Genomic DNA, 22,237 nt, shown 5'->3' with positions numbered 1-22,237 from the left:
AAAGGAGAGCCAGGTTTTTGTCTTTTTTGTTTTGTTTTGTTTTGTTTATGTTTTGTTTAAAACGATTTTTTTGGCATTCTGTTTGTTGGAGAACTCCGTGTGATCTTTTTTCATAAAAAAAAAAAAAAATTAATTGAAAAAAAGCAACCCAACGAAGCATCTTTCTTTGTCTCGCTTGTCCTGACCGCGGGGTTGTTCTCCCCTTGGTGGCAGTGGTTGCTCTCTGGCTCGGCCCCTGCCTCCTGCTCGGGGACAGACCCAACCCAGGTGCTGCTCTTCAGGGAGCGCCCGTCCTTCTGTCCGTCCGTCTGTCCCCGTGTGGGGTGGCACTGGCGGACGGGAGGGGACCCCGGAGCGGAGGTCTCTGCTCGCTGGGCCCCTGTGGCGGGAGGTGCGAGTCCTTCCCCTGCCCCTGTGCTCACGGCAGCTCCTGAGCCCTGCGGGGACGAGGCCTTGAGGGTGAAACCCTGGGTTGGCTCGTTTTGGGGTGAGCTGTGGTTCCACCAGCCGGGTGCTTGGCAGCTGAGCCCCCCGGGTGCTGGTGGGGCTGGATTGGGGGTCTCGAGCTGGGCACTCGCTGCCTGCCGCTCCCACCGCCTCCAGCCCTTGGGCTTGGCTCCCTTGGGCGGTGGCACGGCCTGGGCTGAGAAGCGGCAGCCTCTGGTGTTGGCACGTTCTCCAGATGGTTCCAGCTGCCCTTGGCCTGATCGCTCTCCCGCTCGCTGCCCGTGGATTGCAGGCTGGCCCGGTGACGAGTCCAGGTGCCAGAGGGGACCCAGGAGATGGGGAGCAGCCCAAGGGGCACCCTGAGACCCCCCAACAGCTGCAGTGCCAGGGCCATGCTGGTGCTGGTGGCACAGCTAACGAGCAGGCGGCGTTGCAAAGACATCTAACCTGGCGTTGGCTTCGCTGATGTCCCTCACAATAAACCCTAAGCTCAGCAGTGGCCCATGGGTAGCATCTGCAGTGCTACGGCCTCAAGACCCCCGCTCCCGCCCCGCTGCGATGGGGCAGACCTGCAGGGTGGGGGGGGCAGGTAAGACCCTGCCTCTCTTGCAGTCCGGGGGGGTCAAAACCAAGACACAACAACAAAAAATTTGTTAGATTGGTTTTTTTTAGCCAGCAGAAGTAAATTGGGTCTTTCACACAGCAACTGGCTTATCTGGGGAGGGGTCATGCTTTCAAGCCAGTCTCGGTGGAAACCTACAGTACTATCGATGAAAGCTGAGCCCCACTGGGGCCTGAAGGAGCATTTCCTTCCTCTCTTGCTCTTCCTCTTCCTCCCCAGCCCACCATCACCCTCCTCCCCAGCACTGGTCCTGTTCCCTTTGGGATTTGGCAGTATTTTCGTCCTCCTGGCAATGGCTTGGCTCAAAAGGAGAAGACCTCCCCCTCCAACCTCCACTGCAGAGCTGCTCGTCGCTGATGGGGTGCTCCCCCAAGAGCAACGGGACCATCCCCTGGGGTGGGGGGAAATGTCACCCCAAAAAGTGCCCCTGGCTGGGCAGCATGGGCGGTTTAGCCCCATGCCGACAGGATGCTGGTCCCTGCCCCCCCCGGGGCAGATTGCCGGCTCCGGGCTCCCTCCCCAGAGGAGGACACGGGCTGAGCGGGGCGGTGGGGACCACGGTGGGGACCACAGTGGGAAGCAGGTCCTATCCCATCCCCGTCGCCCCGCCCTGGGGCTCAGTACCCCGCCGTGAAGGAGCCGTTGGAGGTCTCGGTGTAGAAACAGGTACTGTGGGATGTACTGGTGAGGCTGTAGGCAAAATACGCCACGGCTGAGCCCAGCGTCAAGCCCGTCATGTAGGACACGGTCATGGTGTTCCCTGCGGGAAGGGATGTGGGGTGTCAGGGTGCTCTGGCCACCCTGTGTGGGATTCCCAGGAGGGCTTGGTCCTACCTGCCAGCTCCCGCTGCTCAGGGCTCACTTTGCCAGCGGCCAGGATCATGGGAACGCTGCCGAAGTAGCCATTGGTGATGCCCATGAGGAGAGAAAAGATGCAGGGCCAGGCAGGGTGGCCAAAGGTGGGACTCCCGTTGGGGTAGACACACATGATGAAGAGGGGGATGAAGACCACACGGAGGCAGGAGTAGACGAGGAGGTGCGTCCCTCTCCAGTCGTAGGGCAGGGCAGCCAGGATCTGCAGCGAGGGGCAGAGACCACATTGGGGGGGGCAAGGAGGCTGGGGAGGGCAACATAGTGCCCAAAATTGGGCAGCAAGGAGAAGATGAGATGGTGGCAAGACCATCTGCGGCAGGAGCCCAACCTCAGCCGTGCTGAAGAGCAACCTCACACTCAGATACCCATCGGGGGGTTGCTGACCCTTGGTGGAGCCAAGCGGGTTTGAAGGAGGACACAAAAAGGAGGCACGGTGGAAGGGACACATCCACCCCACCACGCTGGAGTTGGCCTCCTACCTTGCCGACGAAGTCGGAGAGGTTGAAGATGGCCATGATGAGGATGGGGAGCCATTCCCCCAGCGTGCAGTTGTGGATCTCCGACTCCAGCCCGGGAAAAAGGCACAGCGTGATGAAGTAGGTCATGGCGATGGAGAGCATGTAGGCCCAGATGAGCCGGGACACGACGTAGCGGTGGAGCAGCATGTCTGGCAGGGACGGGCAGCACACCTCAGCCAAAACCCACAGCCCTACCCTTGCAAAGCCTGAAAGTCTTCCCTGCACCCCAACAGTGGCTTCCAAAGATGTGATTGCCTCATGTTTTTGGGCTTGTTGAGAAAGGGATGATCCTTCCCCAAAGCCCTGGGCCACCAACCCCTCATTCTGCCCTGCAAAATGCTGCAAAACCACCCTGTCGGCGTGGTTTGCCCCCCTCCTCCTTGAGCCAACCACCCACCTCTGAAGCTGGGCCAGCTCCTCTTGATTTTAGGCCGAGGGACATCGAAGCGCATGTAGGTGCCGCTGCCGGCCAGCTCAGCTTCGGCACCTGGGCTGCCCCGCGGAGAGCTCGGCTGCCCCCGGGGCGGGTTCTCCTGCATGGAGCAGAGGGGACACCAGCGCTGAGCTCTGGTGGGGAGAGGGACCCCAGGGGCCATGGAGGAAACCCGCCCTCGGCTTACAAATCGGATGTCCTCGGCGGTGACGTCGTGGTGGATGCGGTAGCCCGTCCCGTGGTCACCAGCCCCCCGGGTCTCAGGGAGGCCCTTGCGGGAGCAGGCGGTGTAGTAGCGGACGAAGCGGGTGCGCTTCACCAGGAGGTGGAGGATGAAGCACGTCAGCTCCATGCCGATGGAGATGAAGAAGAAGATAACCGTGTTCTCCTTCTCGTCCGACAGCAGCAGCTTGGTGAAGATGCGGCTGAGCGAGATGATGACCCCGGCGGTGCCTGGTGGCATGGGAGAGCTATCAGCACCGGGTCCCGCTGAGCCCCACAGCTCAGGGACCCCCAGCAGCCTCCCCCACCGCATGAAGGTGATGCCTCCAGATGTGGAGGAGCTACAAGCAGTGATTTTTTTGGGGCAGTGGGGCTGACTCCTTGCAGACAACCCCCCACCTCACCCCGGCATGGCAGCACAGCAGCTCTTGCAAGTGATTTCGAAACTATGAAACACCCCTGGGGAAATGCTGGGGGGGTCCTCCATCTGCTGACAACCTGGCCAGGCTGTGCTGAGGACAGCAGGGCCCCGGGAGAAGGTGCAGGAGGGTCCCCCCCGAGCGAGCCCGCGCCATCGGACACGGGCAGCGGGTGCAGGTACTTACTCTCGCCGGTCATCACGCCCTGCGTGTAGCGCTTGGGCAGCAGCCCCGTGTAGCCGTAGAAGCTGGATTGCTGCACTTCAGGAGAGACGGACGTGCCGAGGGGAGAAGGAGGGATTATTGCCACAGCCGAAATGCCAGGGAGGGAAAGAAACCCTGGGTGGGGGCCCACGCACCACGCCACGGGGGGGCTGCACCTTTCCTGGACAGCTGATGCAGTGCCCAATAAGTGGCGGTGGTGGGGTTTGCTCTCCTTGGATGCCCACCATGGCTGTTCCCACCAAGAGCGGCCATCAGGTGCAGGGTGGCCCAAAGAGCAAAGCCATTGTGGTGGCCCAGGTCATGGGGACCAACGCACAGTCTGGTGCCGGTGCCCCCTGGATGGAGGTGGAGGGGATGGAGCAGGGAAGCGAGGGTCAGCTTCTAGGGATTACAGCAGGAGGTTGTCCCAGGAGACCACGGCTCTTGGGGATGGGGCTGTTTTCCCACCCCTATCTGAAGGGCTTGTGCTCACCCCAGGGCTGGCCACCGCCCCGCATACCTGTGCAGCCAAAGGCCACCACCCCAACGGCGACCAGGTTGATAGCGTAGGCTTGCCGGCGGGTGAAGAGCTCCAGCCAGACGTCGCAGATGCTGACGAAGAGCAGGGGCCCCAGGGCGAAGAGGTAGCCTGTGGGTGGGAGATGGAGGCAGGTGGTGGGGACCAACATGGGTCTGGTGCTGCCAGGATCTGTGGGGACCCCCACTCACCCACGGAGATCCGGGTGTGCAAGCTCAGCAGCTCCACAAGTGCGTTGTTGAGGATGACGGCCACCAAGGCCACCAGGATGTAGGTGAGGCTCATGTCGAAGACGATGGAGGTCCCTGCGGAGAGGCAGGTGATGGGGGGTGGCAGGGGTCCAGCTCCCCTGGGAGCGGGGCTGAGGTCTCCCCGGGTCTGGGGTGGCTGGGAAGTGCTGCAAGCTGCTGGAGACCTACCTGGGTATTTGTGGTGCAGGTAGTCCACATCGGTGATAAAGCTGTTGTAGGGCAGAAGAAATCCCACTCCAGCCAGCAGCATGGCAAAGTAAATCCCGTGGTATCGATCCTGGGGCTCGGGATCCTCAGAAACTGCCCCAAAAGGGGAAAGAAAGAGAAAAGATGTGACAGTAGCACTGGCTGGACCCATGGGACCTGCAGCAGACCCCAGCCATGGGGCAACATCCTTTATGGCAAATGAGGGGGGCACCCACAGCACGCAGCCCCGCGCCCCACAGCTATCACAAATAAACAGCCCCAGCTCCAGGAAACTCCTTCCCTGAATAAAAGCATCACGAGGAGAGACTCCGGAGGCGGGAGAACGCCCGGGCTTGGAGGGTATTTTCATAGCAGCCGAATAACCGGAGAGCCAGGCAGCTTCGGTGACAGCCGGAGCCGAGGCGCTGGAGGGGTTGGAGGGGTTGAGGATGGACAGGGCTGCGCCGGGATGAGGAGAGGGGCTGGGGTAAATCCCGGGAGCATCCCCAAGCCCTGCAAGGGCCAGGATGCGGAGCAGGGCTGGGGTAAATCCCGGGAGCATCCCCAAGCCCTGGAAGGGCCGGGATGAGGAGAGGGGCTGGGGTAAATCCTGGGAGCATCCCCAAGCCCTGCCCGGGGAGGCTGGGGGCAAGCTGGGGCACGAACTCTCAACTCCCCGCCAACCTGCAGAGCCCACCGCCACGAGACGCTGCGCGGCTCACACGGGTACAAACAGGTCCGAAAAGAAAAGCACCCAGCAATTTTCGGGCGTTTCAGGCCATTTGTGGCGATTAAATTGGGAAGCTCCCAAATGGGTGGGAGAGCAGTGGGGGCCGTGGGGCCGCGCATGCCCTCACCTGGCTCCATGAAGGTGAGGACGCCCTTGGCCTGGCTGCCCCGCTGCAGCTCGTCCTCCTCCAGCTGGTAGCTGTCGAAGCTGAAGCTCATCACCACGTTCCCCTCCGGCGTCCCCGCCGGGCTCAGCTCCTTCAAGCGCTCGGCTCCCACCGAGCCCATCATGGGCGACCTGGGAAGGAGAGTGGTGACACCCCCGGGGCGCAGCTCCCGTGTCCCTTTGGGGATCATCCCCCGGGTGATGCCGGGGGCTCTACAAGGGACGGATGGCACGCAGGTGGCCCCGCGCCTTCGTATCGCCGCAGCTCCTGGGTTTTTTCCAGCTGGGAAGATGCTTTCCGCAAGCAGAGCGGGGTCCCTCGCCCCGCCCCGGGCAGGGGTTTGGGTTTGGGGTGGTGAGCAGTGAGCCGGGGGTGAGGGGTCCACATGAGCCACCCCCAAGGCGCAGCGCTCGCCCCAGCGCTGGGATGCTGCCAGTGCCCAACGCCGCTGCGATTCCCAAACACAATTAGAGAAATTAACGGGTGAAAAAAAACCGCTCATGGAGGACGGCTGCCGGGGAAGGACTTGCTCCGGTCTGTGCCCTTTTTCAGCATCCCTGGCGCCGGGGCTGGGGCAGAGCCACCGGCCTGGGCAGACACATCCCTGCAGCCTTTTCGGGCAGAGGACGGGACGTGACCCGGCTCTGAAGGCGAGCGTTTCGCATCCGCTTCTCCCAGGGTCCACGGCACAGCAGGGAGATGCTCAGCGAGCCGCCACAGAGACCCCCAGCACCACGCCCGAGAGGATCCGCGCCGAACGCATCCCGAAACGAGCCCCCAAAACACAACAGCCGTCCCCCAGCCACCCTACCAGAGCCACCCAAAACCGTGCTTCGTCCCTCTGGGGCCACCCCAGTCCAGGCCCTGGGGTAACCCAGGGGCTGCTCTGTATTACCGGCGCCAGTCGGTAGATGCCAGCCTGCCTTCACCGCCCGCAGACCACCCAGCCGGACAGACCGGGAAGACAAATCTCCTCCAAGGCAGTAGGGTTGAGGCAGGCGAGGGAAGAAAAAAAAAATCAATGGCAGCGATTTCTCCAGTCTCCCTGGCGGACTCGGTGTTTGCAGGAGGTTTCCCAGCATCTCCCGGCTGCCAGGGTGGGTCGGATGCTGCGGGGACCTTGGGGTGGGTGGCAGACATGGTGTCCATGGACCTCGCAAGGGCGATGCTAGAGCCTCAAACGGGGCTGGTGGCACAGGGGGCCTGGACGGGGCCAGGCTGTGGTTCCCCACCCTGCACCATGCCTGGGTGGGCACCCAGATCCCCCCCCCCCCCCCCCCCCCCCCCCCCCCCCCCCCCCCAGTGCCAGGCAGGACAACCCAGCGGGATGCGTTTCGGTTGGGGACGCCGCTCGGTCCCATCGCTGGCGGAGGAGCTGGCTGCGACGCCCTCCACCAAGCACCCTCCCGCGCCCGACGCTACCCAGGAGATGGAACCCAGTGGGAAGCATCCCCCGGGATGCCGGGAAAGCCCTGTTGCGGGGTTGTTTTTCCCCCGTCACGGAGATCCCAGCTGGAGAACTCGCCGGCTGGAAACGCGCCCGTCCCCACCGGGGGCCAAACTTCTCGGGAGCGGAGCGGGACACGGCACGGAGCGACGGTGCTGGACCAGCCCCCCAGCACCCACCCACCCACCTCGCCCGCTCCGAGCATCCTTCTGCCGCGGTGAAGCGGATTTATTTCCCCTCTCCCTTCGGATTTACACCCGTCTAAGCGGGGGGGGAGATGGGGTGGGGGGAACACGACTCGGGCGCTGCCGCCCCTCTGGACCACGAGTGGGGGGGCAGTGGGGGGGGGTTTCACCCAGGGCCAGGGCAGAGCAGGGGACCCCAGCCCCGCTGCACCTCTCGATGCCAGGAGACCCCCCCACCCATGCCAGGAGACCCCCCCCCAGGTGCCAGGACCCCCACCCCGTGCCGGGACCCCCCCCACCCCGGGGCAGCGCAAACCCACCCCGTCAGGGCGGAGGAGCGATTTTTGCTCTGGCGATTGGGTCCCCCGACATCTTGCGAGCAGCGAAGTTGCAATTAAAAAAAGGGAGGGGGGAGGAATTCAGTCCCCCCCCCCCGACCCCGGGCTGAAGGAGAAGCTGCTGGCTGGAGGAGGAGGAGAAGGAGGAGGAGGAGGAGGAGGAGGAAGGCCGGCCCCAGCCGCGCCCGGGGAGGATGGCCGGGAGCCGGGGAGGATGCTCGGGGCCGGGGAGGGCGGGGGGCTCCGGGGAAGCTCCCCCCGCTGCCCGGGGGTCCCGGCCGTGCCCAGCAGCTCGGTTCTTACCTCCCTCCGGCGCGGCTGCTCTGCGGCACCGGCATCGGCTCAGCAGGGCCGGCCGCCGGCCCCCGGCCCCGCCATGCCGGAGCCTCCCGGGGGGGGGGGGGCCGGCAGCGAGCGCGGCGGCGGCGGGCGAGGAGCGGGCGCGGCCCCGGCGCTGCCTCCCGCCTCCTCCCGCCTCCCCCTCCCTCCTCCTCCGGCACCCCCGGGCCCCCCCCGGGGCAGCACCCGGAGCCGGGGAGCCCCCAGCCTCCCCCCCCCGCCAGCCCCGGGCCGCCTGTGGGCGCTTTGAGGGGTTTCGGGGGCTGCAGAGAGAGATTAATTAGGAAGAAAGCCCGGGTAATTGCATTGAGGATGTGGGCTTTGCGGGGGGGGGGGGGGGGGGGGGGTCCTGCCGTGAGAGGGGCCGAAGGGGTCAGCAGAAGCTGTCCCATGGATGGGTGGATGGATGGATGGACAGATAGGATGGATGGATGGACAGAATGATCGGAGCATGGAGGATGGATGGATGGACAGACAGGAGTAGATGGATGGACAGAACGATGGGAGGGTGGAAGGATGGATGGAAGGATGGATGGATGGACAGACAGAATAGTAGATGGATGGACAGACAGTATGCATGGATGGACAGAACAATGGGAGCATGGGAGGATGGATGGATGGAAGGATGGATGGATGGACAAACAGAAGAATAGATGGATGGACAGACAGAATGGATGGATGGACAGAACGATGGGAGCATGGGAGGATGGATGGAAGGCTGGATGGATGGACAGACAGAAGAACAGATGGATGGACAGAACGATGGGAGGGTGGAAGGATGGATGGAAGGATGGATGGATGGACAGAACGATGGGAGGATGGACGGATGGACGTACTGCAGCTCTGGCTAGCAGAATGCAGCAAACCCCCAGCTTTTTGGGGAAGCAAGTGTGTGTGTGGGGGGGTCTGCTCCCCAGCGTAACCAGGAGGTGGAAGCAGAGGAAGGGAACCAGCAGCGTGGGGCAGTGGGGACATCTGCCCAGGTGGAGGACGCGTGTCCCCGAGAAGGGTGCTCCAGGCAGGGATGCCATGGCTGTCCCCACCCCTCCCGACCTGGGTGAGCTGGCCAAGGCCGTGGGCACCATGTGCTGCTGGGTTTTCTTTTCTGGCGGGTGCAGCAGGGCCCGGCGGGGGACACGGCCGGTGCCCCCTCGGAGAGCCCTGGGGTCCAGCCCTTGCTGGGCTCTCCCCACCGGGAGCGCGGGAGGATGGCGGTGGCGGGGAGGGGGACAGGTACCGTCCCTGCTCACGCGCCGCGGCCGCAACGCGCCGGGCTGTGAATTACAATCTTCTCGCGGTCAATAAATGCTGCCTTGCACAAATCAGTGTGCGGGGGGCTGCGCTGCGGCCGCTCACACCAGGGGAAACAGGGGACGAAACCGGCCGCGACGCCTCGGCCGCTCTTCTGCCGGGCGCGGGGCTGAGCAACGCGGCTCCCGCAAACCCATCGCAGGGTGGAAAGCAGCCCGGGTGGAAATTTCCATTTTTTTTCCTCCTTGGCTGAAATCGCTGGAGTTTGGCTGATGGCAGACCAGACTGCTGCGCCGAGCTCTGCCCGGAGCCAGGGGCTCAGCTTTCCCTGCTCCCCCTTGGCTGAGCACTGGCACAGCTCAGTGCACCAGTGCAAGGAGGGATATTTTTGGGGGGGCTGCTTGTTTCAGTTTGGTTTGTTCAGCTCTAATTTGGTAGCATCATTGCAAAATCTCAAAGCCCCCCCCACTCCCCTTGGGGTATGTCCCTTTGCCCTGCACCAGACCCCATCACCCCCTGCCATGTGAAATTTCAGCAAAGGGGGGGTGACTGCGGTGGGGGTTCCTCGGCCTTGCCTGCTGCTGCGCTCGACAAAAAGAGCAGGACGAGCTGCAGCATATGTGCGCTCGCCTTTTCACGCCTCGCCGGCGAGGCCCCGCTGCCTCGGTGCTCGCCAGGCAGCATTACTCACCGCCTTCCGCAGGGATTCTCCCCGCGAGCCGGTTCTCCCTGCCCCGAAGCCCCGGGTATAGAGCCGGGGAGGGAGGCGGGGGTGTCCTGTAAAAGCGACCGGGTTCAGGGGAGCAGCTCAGCTCCCACATGCGCCCCGAGCTGTGGGGAGATGCTGCGACCAAACACCTCGTGGCAAATAATGGAAATCTAAAAAGAAAAAAAAAAAATCTAAAATCACACGAAAATCTAAAATCACACGAAAATCTAAAATCACATGAAAATCTAAAATCTAAAATCACACGACCTCTTGATCCCCATTTCTGGGGGTCGTTGGGGTTCCCTTTCTGCTGTTTCTGCTATGGGGCCGTGCTGGGGTACCCAAAGAAGCAGCTACGCCTTGGACAGCCATGGAGGACCACTAGGAGATGAACCCATCAGGGTAGACTTCTCAGAGGGCTTTCTCCCTGCTTTCCCCATCCCCGAGGGCAGCGTTAGACCCAAACGGCACCGTCCGCCCTCCCCAAGTGCCCCCCAGCACAGGCAGGCTGAGCTGCCTCCACCCAGCGCCGGCACGGGGAGGGGTCCCGTGAGCCGGGCTCTTCAATTTTTTAATGATGGCCCTGAATAATTCAGCTTTGATGTAGCTGGCTCGAAGTTGGTGAGCTTGGATGCTCCTTGAGTTTCTGCTTGACCCACTTTGCCAGCCAGGAAAACCCACCGGGCGCGACGCTCCAAGCGCGACGGGGCGATGCTGGCCCAGACACCCCGGTCCCCGCGGCGGCAGGGACGCCCGCAGCCCCACCCCGGGGTCTCCCCCGACACCCTCACATCCAGCAACAGGGACCGCAGGGCACCCCTCACCCAAACCGCAGCATTTCAGGGGTGCTTTTCCCTTCGCCCCTTCCCCTGCCTCTCCCCGCTGTCCCACGGCGCGAGCGGCTGCGTCCCGGCGGCGTTTGCCGGACTGCGAAGAGGGGTTTGCTGGGCTCCGCGGCCCTGCGGCTGCCTCGCCGCGGCTCCTTGCTATTCAGAGCCTCACCTCGCTTTCCCGGAGCCTGGCCGAGCACTGATTAATCCCGCCGGGTGGAACAAGACGCTGCTGATTCATTGGGCTGGGAGATGTCGGATTAGGACGGTCTCCAGAAATCACCTGAATTGCGGGCGTTTTTTTTTTTCTCGCCCTTCCAGCGCAGTCGGCTTGGATTCATCACCGCTGTTGCGGAGGTGAGGGGAAGGAGAGACCTTCCCGGTGCACGCACCCCCCGTGCGGCCAAGCCCCACGCCTTGACACCCTTGGGGACGGGGGGAAGTGGCTGTCCCTGCTGTCCCCATCCCAGCCACCAGCCCTCCCTTCATTCAGTGGTGACAAAACCGGGCTCCTTCACCTCACGCTGCCTGGGTGCCCGGGGCTTTCCGTGCCCAACGCCGCGTCCCCGCTGCGCCAGCCAGGGTGGGCGACACCGGACCTGGGATTGCTGAGCGGGGGGGACACCAGCCAAAGGGACCAAACCCCTGAGCCGCCCCCTCCCACACCCCCATGCCCAGTCGCGCTGCGCATCCGTCTCTTCCGCTTCACGGGAAGCGCAAGGCGTTCCCGAGCCCCGCCATCTCCTCTCGGAAAAGCTCCTTTAAACGGCATCGCAGCCTTCCCCGGGCTCCCAACGCCGGCCGAGCGCGCGGTGCCGGCACCGCGAGCGTCCTCGGCAGCGGTGGCTTTGCACGGAGACGGCGGGGATTAAGCGGGGATGTTGTCGCTTGGCCGGAGTCACACTCGGGGGATTAACGGGGCCCGCGAGAAGCGGGGAGCAGCCGGGGAATTTGTTCGGTGCAACTGGAGGGGTTTGTCGCAATCCGATTGCAGGCGAACAGAAATCCCCGGCGCTGGCGGGAGCTCGGCGTTGGAGGCCGCGGGGATTATCTGGGTTTTCCCAAAGCTTTGCAACAGGGCTGAGGCGGAGGAGTTGCTCTCAGCCCAAAGCTCTGGGCTTAAACGCTCCAGGCAGATGCAGGGGCTGAGCTGAACATCAGCTTTGGGGCACCCGACCCTCGCCCCGAGGCTGAGGACCGACTTCTCCCATGAGGACACCCCGATTCTTAGGTTCTTCTTGGCGTAGATGTTAAAGAGGGCAGATTTAGATTAGATATCAGGAAGAAATTCTTCCCCATGAGGGTGGTGAGACACTGGCCCAGGCTGCCCAGAGAAGCTGTGGCTGCCCCCTCCCTGGCAGGGCTCAAGGCCAGGCTGGATGGAGCTCTGAGCACCCTGGGCTGGTGGGAGATGTCCCTGCTCATGGCAGGGGGGGTGGAACCAGATGATCTTTAAGGTCCCTTCCAACCCAAGCCATTCTGTGATTCTATGATTCTCCGGCGAGGGGTTGCTCTGCGCATCCCCCCCCAGCCTGGGAGAGCTGCAGAAACCCAGAGAGGATAACCTCAGCCTTCATGTTCCCCCCCCGACTCCTTTGCTGGAACAGATTTGCATCCATCACTAATTAATCCAAGATGAGCTGCTAATTCAGCTCCTTGATTGCAACTTTGCATAATTTCCGCCCGCACAAGTGGAGCGGCAGGACAGGATAAAAAAGGAGACGCTGGGCGGTGGGTGCAGGGGAGACAACGGCCGGGAAGGGCCGGTTCAGCTCGCTCCCACCCACCGGGCTATTTACAGACCCAGGCTGAGAGATTTTTCTCCGGAGGGAGAAAATGGTGACAGCCACCCTTGGATGGGGTTTTCCCCCCACACCGGGCTCCCAAAGGGCCTCACCAGCAGCCACAAGGCCCGAGCCCCTCAGGCGACGGGGAGGCCGCGAGTTACGGGCACCTTTGGCTACTGCCACCATGCCACCATGTGCTGCCCTCCTCCCCGTGCTTCCCTTTCCCCAGTGTCCAAGCGGTTGTCTGTAGGTTTCAGAGTGAACGCTCCACCAAAGTGAGCAGGGCAAACGCATCCCCCAGAATCAGTGCTCCAGGGTCCTCCCCCACCCACCGGGTACATCAGACCCCCCCCCTAAAACAAGACCCAGAGGACACCAAGCCAGGCCTGCTGACGAAGTAACCCAGGGGCGGGAGGGATGCTGCCACGGCAATGGGCAGAGCCACCCAAGAGCCCTTGGCAGCGTAATTAGTGGGTGGAAAAAAAAATAAAATCTGCTTTTCCTGCTGGGAATGTGCAAAGCCGTTCCCCCGGGGCTCCGAAAGGCGGGTGGGTACCCGGGGCTGATGCACATCACAAGCAAAAGGATGCCAAGATTGGCTCCCAGGTTATTTTGTCACCTTCCTCTTCCTCCTCCGTTCCTACCCCATGTGAAGACGGTTTCCCCCTCCCCACCAGCTTAACCCCCCCACACACCCCCCAAGCTGAGCGACGGGGCAGCAAACAGCGGCGGACAGGTCAGCCCCACGCTCCCTATTCACGTTTCGCCCCGGAAAAGAAAAGAGCTGCTTTCAGCCTTTTCTCTCGAAAAAATGCAGCTCCCCTTCCCCGGCCCCACGGCGGGGGCTGAAAGGGGGCTTGGGGGGGCCACGCTGGCCCCACCGCCCCTCTTCATCAGCCAGGGCATGCGTGAAGCCTAATGCGGTCGCCAAGATTTCGGCACTATCGACAGACACGGCGCGTTAAACGCCTTACGGGGGATTTGCATAAGCTTGGGAAGGGAGGAAGAGAGCGGAGAAAAGCATCGACAATGGGAAAGTAAATGCGTTAAAGTGCTTAGGGGGGAGAAAAAAATCTGATAAAGGAATAAACCAGTTAAGGGAATATATTACTTGTAGCCCGTTTATTCAAATCCTGCCTTATAGGAAATCCTCTTAAAGCGATCACCTGATTGTGTGTTAAATTCCTAATTGAATAATAAGAAATTATGTATTTCTTCCACAAAGGCACAAAGATGGGAGCCCACGTGGGTGCTTGCTCAGGGGGGAGCTGGCAGCAGAGGAGCTGCAGGGAGAGGGGGCCCCAGGGCAGAAAGACCCACCTGGACGTGGTGCTGTGCAGCCTGCTCTGGGTGACCCTGCTTGGGCAGGGGGTTGGGCTGGGTGACCCACAGAGGTCCCTTCCAACCGCCACCATGCTGGGATTCTGTGATTCTGTGATGGGGGATATGGGGCCGAAGGGGGGTACAGGGTGGGGGGGATGCCTGGGGAAAAGACACCGCAGCGCCCAGGGCAGCTTTGCTGGGACAGGTTGTGGAGTGATGGTGCCCAGAGGGAGGAGAAGGACCCGAGGGAGCTCCAGGGCTCCTCCAGCCCTGGTCGCTGCAGCAGCGTGGGGCTGACGAAGGATGAAAATGCACCAAGCGCGACTCCCGGCCCGGAGCTGCAGGGAGCGCAGCACCTGCAGCCCCCCAGGATCCGGCCCAGGGGACATGGGGGGGGGGGTTACAGCAGCCCCTGAAGCTGCTGAGGAGCAAATGGGGGGACCCATATCCAGCTCTGGGGTAACCCCACTGTTGACACAGGTCCTGCAGGAAAGGCAGGGTCCCCAGTGCCCCCCGCCAGTTTGCCCCCCAGTTTTCCCAGCCAGGGCTGAGGGCGATGCCTGCGCCGCCTCTCCTGCCTGCTGCTGCCCTTCCCCCTGCCTCCACGCTATAAATAATATGCAAAAATAAACCCAACAACAACAAAAAACCCAAATAAAAAAAAAAGCGCATCACCTGGCACTCAAGAGGTGAGGGAGAGCAGCGGGAGTGACACGCACCAAGCCCACAGTCTGCACTGGGGCACAGGGGAGGGGGAAGAAAAAGAAACACAAGAGCCAAAAATAGCCCTGGGAGCTGCTTTCTTCCCGGAGATCATTTTTCTACCCAGCCGTTTCATTTCATAAACAGAATTATTTATTTATTTCTCCTCCCTCTTTACTCCGTTTTTTATTTTTTTATTTTTTTTTACTCAGTGCCACCACTTTACCCATCCCCGCGTCTCTCTTAAAAGCAAGTTAAAAAAACCCCACAACACCCAAAACCAAGGGGAAAAAAAAACAAGCCAGCCCCCCCCCTGCCCCGAGCGCTCCAGCAAAGGCTTGCGTTGCTGCAGCTCTTTATAGGTAATTGAATATCCCAGAGTGCATCTGCTAATGCAAACTCCAATATAAATAAGCGGCAGCAGCGAGCTCGGGGAAGGCAGAGGCGGCAGCTGAGAAAACAAAGCGAGCGGAGCCCAGCAAACCCCGGCCCCGCCAAGCTGGGGGCTGCCAGCAGCTTTTTATTAGGCAGAATTGGATTGCCAGGGCCAGGCTGAGGTCCCGCTCCTGGGCGAGCGCGGGAGCTGGCAGCAAGCGGGGTTTGCAGGGAGTCGGTTATTTGAATTATCCTCGCCGCAGGGGCCTTTCTAGAACCAAGCTCGTGCACGGCACCGGGGTGCAGAGCCCCCCGATTCCTGGGACAGCCCCGTCCCCCTTAGCCCGGCAGGACCCCACGGCCCGAAAGGCTCCAGCCCTACGGAGGAGCCGGTGGTTCTGCAGCGTTTGCATTGCCAGCGGTCTCGTACCTCCTCGCTTCAGCATCCTCCGCAGCAGCCAGGGAAATCGGGGATGACAGGAGCAGTTAATCTGAGCCTGCAGAGGCCATCTTTCCCTGCGTGTGTTGTTTTGTTTCCAAATTGACTTTTAATAACTCATTTCAGATGGTAAAAAGAAAAAGCTACGTCCCGACCTCTTGAAATGCAAACTGCCTTTCGCCCCGGCAGAGAGGAAAGGCTGCTTCCTAACGGGGTGAGATAACGTCTCCCGGCGCTGCCTGCCTGCTTTCATTTTCAGAATTGTTTGCGGGAGAGAAGAGATGCTCTCTGCGATTTCGCCACGCTCGTTGCCCACATGGAGCAAGCGCAGGGCACTGCAGGGCCGGGGGGGCCGCAGGGGACCCCTGGAGCAGAGACCCCTGCACGGAGTTTGTGTTTCCCTACAAACCAGTGTCAGACTTCAGCCAAGAGCAGATCTTGGGGGGACTGGTGAAGCCCAGAGCTGTGCTCCCTCCTGCCAGGACTCGATTTTTGGGCCCGATTTCAAAAGCTGCGACACGATTTGCTCAGGAAAACGTGGTGGGAGTAGTGGTACAATCAGGCAGAAACTCTCCCCTGGCTTTAAGACACAGCTGAACCCACCCCTGCTCTGCTGAGACCTGGCCCCCCACGGGCCCCCCAGCCCGGCACACTGCGGTTAAGCTCCTTCTCCAGCCTCCCAGCAGCTTTCCCACGCAGAAGGCTGGGGGCACGCAGAGCGGCCAGGAGCCCCCAGCCTGCCCGAGCAGCTTTGGCTCAGTAGCTGGGTGAGGGCAAACATAGACCTTTTATATATATATGTATTTTTTTTTAACCCCCTTATCTTGTTCTGCTGTAAGTCACGGAGCACCAGTGCAGAGGATGGGCCCTGGGCACGCACTGATGGGGCTGCAGGGCTCTGCTGCACCAGTGGGCAGAGGGATGGTCTGGGAGGGGACCAAGGGAGGGAGCAAGGATGTTGCCAGGGAAGGGTACAAGGCTGGGATGCTGCCGGGGAAGGAGCAGGGATGCTGCTGGGAGGGAGGAAAAGGCTATGATGCTGCCGGGGAAGGAGCAGGGACACTCCAGGGAAGGCTGGGATGCTGCCGGAGAAGAGGAGAGACGCTGCCAGGAAGGGAGAAAAGGCTGGGATGCTGCCAGGGAAGGAGCAGGGATGCTCTGGGAGGAGGGAAAAGGTTGGGATGCTGCCGGGGAAGAGGAGGGATGCTGCCAGGAGGCCTGTGGGGCACCCGAAGGTGATGGGGACAAGGACAGTCGGGCCGGTGCTCCCCCACCCCTGCAAACACAAGCTTCCTTCTCTGGGGGCTTTCCTTGCCCCTGCAAAATCGCATCCAGAACATCCAAACACGGCCAAAAGCCTCCGGCCTATTTTACAGCCCTACCCAGGCTTCGCAATCTCCAGATTCTTTATTCTAACCTGTAACTTCATCAAGCTGGTTGCTAAAAAAACCCTCCCAAACACAGCAAGATGCCAGAACAGCAGGCATCAGCTTTCCTCAGCTCCAGGAGGTTGGGCAGAGAGCCCTCGTTAGCTCACATCACACCATTAATCAGCTGAAGTCATCCTGGCCAAGGACCTGGCACAACCACATCCGACACCCTTGCCGGGACGGGGTTCGCCGCGGTACGTGAACGGTGCGTGCTCAGCGATGGGCGAGCAGCGCGCTCGCCCCAGCCACAGCCCATGAGCTTGGGCTGCTCACACCAGAACTGCGATCTTGCTCCGAGTTCTTTCGCCTCAGGCTCGTGTCCCACGTAGCAAAGGGTCTCGGTGCCCGATGGCTTGGTCAGACCACCCCCGCATGGTTAAACCCCAAAGCCTACTCACTACCAGGAGAAAGCGTGCTGGGAAGGAACACAGGCACGAGTCCACATCTACCCTTGTACTACGACAAATAATTGGTGATAAATAATTGGAGATGAGAGTTCTTAGTCCCTTCCCTGGGAATTCAGGCTCAATGGGCCAGACTCAGCAGACAGATGTGAGATTGCCAAGCTGAACACAACCGCGGCTGCCTAGTCCAGGGCTGGGTTTGACCCATTATTTACAATTTTTCCCATGCTTACTGTAGAATATTCAGTTGTGCTCTCCTAGGGCAGGAGCAGAGGGGCAGTCAGACCTCACAGAATCACAGAATGTTCGGGGTTGGAAGGGACCTCTGGGGATCACCCAGTCCAACCCCCTGCCGAAGCAGGGTCACCCTGAGCAGGCTGCACAGGACCACGTCCAGGCAGGTCTTGAGTATCTCCAGAGAAGGAGACTCCACAGCCTCCCTGGGCAGCCTGGGCCAGGGCTCCATCACCCTCAGAGGGAAGAAGTTCTTCCTCATGTTCAGATAGAACTTCCTCTGCTTCAGTTTGTGCCCGTTGCCCCTTGTCCTGTCGCTGGGCACCACTGGAAAGTTTGGCCCCATCCTCCTGACACCCACCCACCTGCCAAAACACCAGCAGGTCCAGATGACCACATCCACCCGGGGCATGGGGGACAGGAGTCGCCAGCATCACCGCTGCGGCTGGAAGTCGCTGCCGGTTACTGAACCCACCACTAGACCTCTCTGATCCTTGGTTTGCTCCAGGCAGAAGACGGGAAACATCACCAGGACATGAGTGAACAGTTTGGAAACCCTCCTCCGAGCTAACGCAGCCAACTTTGCCTGAAGCAAACGGAGACACGCAGACAGGCCAACGCCCTCCAGAGCTAGATCAGGAGAGGAGACACCTGCAGCTTCACAGCCAAGGCCTCGCTACGAAACAGTTGCACAGGAGAACAAGGTGAGTCTCGGCACCGCACGCTCCACCATTGCTAGCGAGAGCCAAGAGGCTTTTTCTCCTCTTGCCCACCCCGATCAAAGCGTTTGCTGTGGATTTGCGAAGGGGAAGATACATACAGAAGCAGGAGATGCCTCCTCATCCATCCACGTGGGCGTGCTCCAGATCTTCCTCCTGGGCTTGAAGGCGAGAAGCAACAAGCTTGGAGTGACAGCACGGTGAGCAGGGCGCGTACTCGAAAGCGCTGCTTCAGAAGCAAGTCATTAAAAGAAAGAAGAAAGGACGTTATCCAAACTCACCTGAGGAGCAGGAGAAAAACTCATCAACGCCAGTCCCTCAAGAGCAGCTTTAAGGATGAACAAGGAAAATTATATTTGCAAGCAAAATGCGCAGGAGAAACTGAGATTGTCCTTTCCCAGACCCTGCAAAACCCAAGCTGACAGTGTCTGCCGAGAGCAGCTACAAAGCACAGCTAGGACTGAGGGCTCATTACTGCTGGCGTTTGGGTTCGGGCCACCGAGTACAGAACACTCGACACCCTGATCTTATCCGGCCCCATCTCCAAGCAGCAAACAAAAGGAAATGGACACAGAATACTTATCACAACACAGATTTAATTTCTTAGGCAGTTATAAAATTACAAAGAGCGATGACGGGCTAGCAGTGAGAGCCAGACACTTGGCGAGGTGGAATGTTAAGACAGATTTTCCCACTCATCGACACAGATACCGCACAGAGCAAGCCAGCACTGCAGGATGCAGGGTTTCTTCCAGGTGAGGGAGCAAATGCAAGAGCAAATAGATCCAGGCAGACAAAAGGGTTGAGTCAACGCCCCCTAGAAACCCAGAGCAGGTGACCTTGCTTCGGCAGGAGGGTTGGACTGGATGACCGACAGAGCTCCCTTCCAACCCCTACCATTCTGTGATTTTGTGAAGTCCCCACTCCTGAGAAATGAGCTGGACACGTGCAAAGGCAGCGCAGGGGCAGGCAGCGCACAGCTCGCTGCGGCTGCAGCGTCAAAGCCACAGCACCGAGACATCTGTAGCGAGCACAACTGCAGCTATCTGCAAGCCGGAATAGAAACTTCTTGTCCACTTTTTTCGAGGCAGAGTAAGATGAGATCTGGCAATTTGAAGTGTGTTAAAATGAAGGCATGTTACAGTTAGAAAAACAGGAATGTGCCTAATTCCTCTGGTTGTGCAACTGGAGTCTGGGAGGGTTTATGTACAGTCAGAGCCATGCTTTCTCCATTGCAAGCCTTTCACGGTGCAGCACAGACGCCAGAAAAACAAAGGCCTGCTCTGCACATGTGGAGAAGACACCCTGCCTTGCTCTCAGATGTTAACAGGTTAAACCAAGGCAACCGTCAGCCAGGACAACTGGAGCACAGAACAAAACTTCCCAAACCTCTGCAGTGATTAATTCCCACCAAGGCTCTGGACAAAGACTCCCGTCGCTCTGCAAACAGCAGCCAAACATCTGCACACACAAGGGGTACACTGAATAGCTCAGCGACCTACAAGGAAAGCAGTTCTACCGTCTTGCTGCACGTTGCTTTGGTGCCGATGCCCTTCGCAGAGCCGGGAAAGCACAGCACGGGGTGTAACAGAGCTGATCTCCCTGATCAGCTTCTCGGGGCTCCACGCTAACCCACCCACCGAGCTGGCGGCTCTTCAGTTCATCTCATCCCCCCCTCTACACTACTCCGCACAGGTCAGATGCACATCCCCTCTGCCACCTCTGCATGAACAGCCTCCTCGGATATTTATTTGCATTCAAGCACACGTGAAAAGCCACCACCTCTACCTCCACCCCCTGCAGAAACAGGCCTGAGAAACTCCCCTGCGTTGGACCTGAAGCACCAAGGGACACGCGCACATGGGATCCCCAAGGGAGCACTGCCACAAAATGTCTTGCTGAACTGGGCCTCAGAAGAAACCGCTTTTACCAACCTCTTCATGCTTTTTACTTCCTCCTCCTCTGCCAGGCCCAGCCTTCTAACTGCTAGATCTCTACCTATCACTTGTATTTTGGAAACAGCGACATAAGAAGAGTCCGGAGCAGATAAAAGCTTTCTGCCTCAGAACCAGGAATACAAAGTAGGGTAAACAGACAGATGTCGAGACAGCAGTGGAGAACGTACACTTGCTACCTATTTGCACATCAAGAGAAACAGCTCCTTCCCTACGGTACTCACTGGGAACAGATCCCACTGCAATCTAAGGCCTGAGTTTAGGATTCCAAGTTTGTAAGCATTCCCCCCTCCCCAGCTTTGGTTGTTTCAGTTGTTTATCTCTACCCCCAACCCTCTACTGAGTTTAAAAGCTATCAAGCAGGGCAGTCCGCATCTAGAGGGACACACTGCCGCAGAACAAACAGCGTCCTTCCAAGGAAGGTCAGTCTAAAACGAGAGGCGCAGTATAGGCGTTCCCATATCGCATGACTACAAGCCCATGGCCACAGCACAGGGCTAGAGCCTCCCTGGCTTACCCTGGGGCATCCAGGGCTGTTAGATCACCAGAATAGAAATGCTGAGACACCACCTGATCCACAGAGCATAACAGTGCAATCATATGCTCCACACTCAGGTGAGGACGCAGCCGCAAACAGCATTTCTGATATGCCTGAGGAAAAAAAAAACAAAAACCCAAATATCTTTGTATCATTGGGTTTCATCCCAACCTGAAAGGCTTCAAACTTTGGTAGCATACCACAACAGGGTGGTTACTGAGGGCCTAACGCCATCAGTGGGAAATATCAGTCGTATTTTATCTGAGAAAAAGTTTATATCCTCATGCAATGAACTTAAGACAAACTACTGCCACCACTCTTTAATGCACTGTCAGTGGGGACCAGAAACCACCTCCTCCACCTACCTCCATGCTGGTCACCAACCCCCAAACAGTAACACTTCTGCTCTCCAAAAAGGTTTTCCCAGTTACAACAACAAAGAGAATATACTTTAACTGGCTTCCAGCTTCTACTTAAGAGTGAACCAAGCAGGACAGAGTGACTCAACAGCAGCGTGTGGCTCGGAAGCGTACTACAGCGTACGGAAGACAAAAATACAGTGAATATGGGATCTCCAACTCACCTGTGGAAGAGAAGGTGTGAAAGTTAAGAAGAGGATAAGATCAGTACTATAAATGTTCTCAATTCTTAGCAGCAAAAGTTAGTAATTACATTAACTGGTGTATCTTACTATGTAACACGGCCTTTGTTACACTCGAGTTGTAAAACTTGTGTGCTTAGCAGACCTGCGTTGCTTACGCGCGCTGACTGCTAACTCGACTTGCGGAGTCTACGCCAAGCCTCCAAGTGTGTTACCAGGAATGTCACCAGCTTCAGGCTGGAACGAGCAGACATCCGGCAGCTCCTCGGCGGTTCAGTTTGCCAGCAAAGCTCACCAAGCTTGTATTTACTTCAAGACTTGTATTTTACTCTGCGGTTCTGAGTTCCACAGCAAAGCTTACAGCACTTGCAGTAAAAAAAAAAAATAAAAAAAATCCAGACCATGGAATTTAGTTGTCAGCCAAAGCTTAAAGTCAAGAGACTAGGCAAGATTTCAGCATGGCTCAGTGGTTTGCTTTGAACATGCTGGGTTCTGGAGAGGACACCACAAGCCGTCCCAGCCAACTACTCAGGACAGTCAAGAGTTTTGAGTGAATAAACAAGCCTGATCCCTTCTCTCCCACATGTGCTCCTTTAAGAACATCTTCCACACACACAGACTAACAGTAGCCTCACCGATACAGGCAGCTCTCTTGGCAGGGGCTACCACCATCTTCTGCACCTTCAGAGGAAGGGGAAGCCCACCTGCCCACACAGGGCTTCGGGGACAAAGACTACTGCCTGCTCCTGCTTGAGAAAAGGCTTGTTAGCAGTACCAAATCCTAAAAGCACATCCCTGTCTAGTTGTGGCAGGGAGTTCACACGTAGCTGGAGCACTCAGCTTCTGTCCTCCTGTCAAGATCTGCAAATTCCTTGTCTGTTTTTGCTTCTTTGCAAGCAGTCAGTAGAGGGGAAGGAAGCAATCCACATCGCTACACAAAAGGCAAAGCAGGTTCCTTTTGGCAAAGAAAAGTAACACTCACCAAGTCCTTTTCTAATCACTTGCTCACTAACTATTATCCA

The 22,237-nt window shown here is 59.2% G+C and overlaps 1 protein-coding gene across 3 annotated transcripts; it reads right to left on the bottom strand.

Annotated features, from left to right (window-relative positions):
* Positions 1-137: 137 nt before the first annotated feature.
* On the bottom strand, positions 138-9,920 carry SLC29A4 (solute carrier family 29 member 4). Of its 3 annotated transcripts, none has more exons than XM_075436855.1 (11): positions 9,861-9,920; positions 5,571-5,740; positions 4,696-4,827; positions 4,468-4,581; positions 4,259-4,387; positions 3,721-3,795; positions 3,081-3,346; positions 2,858-2,993; positions 2,422-2,609; positions 1,904-2,144; positions 138-1,829 (listed from the first exon to the last, which is right to left on the bottom strand). In XM_075436855.1, exons 2-11 carry the CDS (start codon positions 5,731-5,733, stop codon positions 1,687-1,689), a joined length of 1,587 nt encoding a protein of 528 aa, XP_075292970.1. In that variant the 5' UTR covers positions 5,734-5,740; positions 9,861-9,920; the 3' UTR covers positions 138-1,686. The 3 variants fall into 3 exon arrangements, with proteins under 3 accessions (XP_075292970.1, XP_075292968.1, XP_075292969.1); XM_075436853.1 differs by lacking the exon at positions 9,861-9,920 and adding an exon at positions 7,883-7,989; XM_075436854.1 differs by lacking the exon at positions 9,861-9,920 and adding an exon at positions 7,562-7,618.
* Positions 9,921-22,237: the final 12,317 nt, after the last annotated feature.

This window comes from Opisthocomus hoazin, chromosome 15, assembly GCF_030867145.1.
Source record: "Opisthocomus hoazin isolate bOpiHoa1 chromosome 15, bOpiHoa1.hap1, whole genome shotgun sequence".
In the NCBI taxonomy this organism is placed as follows: domain Eukaryota; kingdom Metazoa; phylum Chordata; class Aves; order Opisthocomiformes; family Opisthocomidae; genus Opisthocomus; species Opisthocomus hoazin.
Note: the sequence above shows the minus strand (reverse complement) of the source record. Positions and strands in the feature narration are given on the sequence as shown.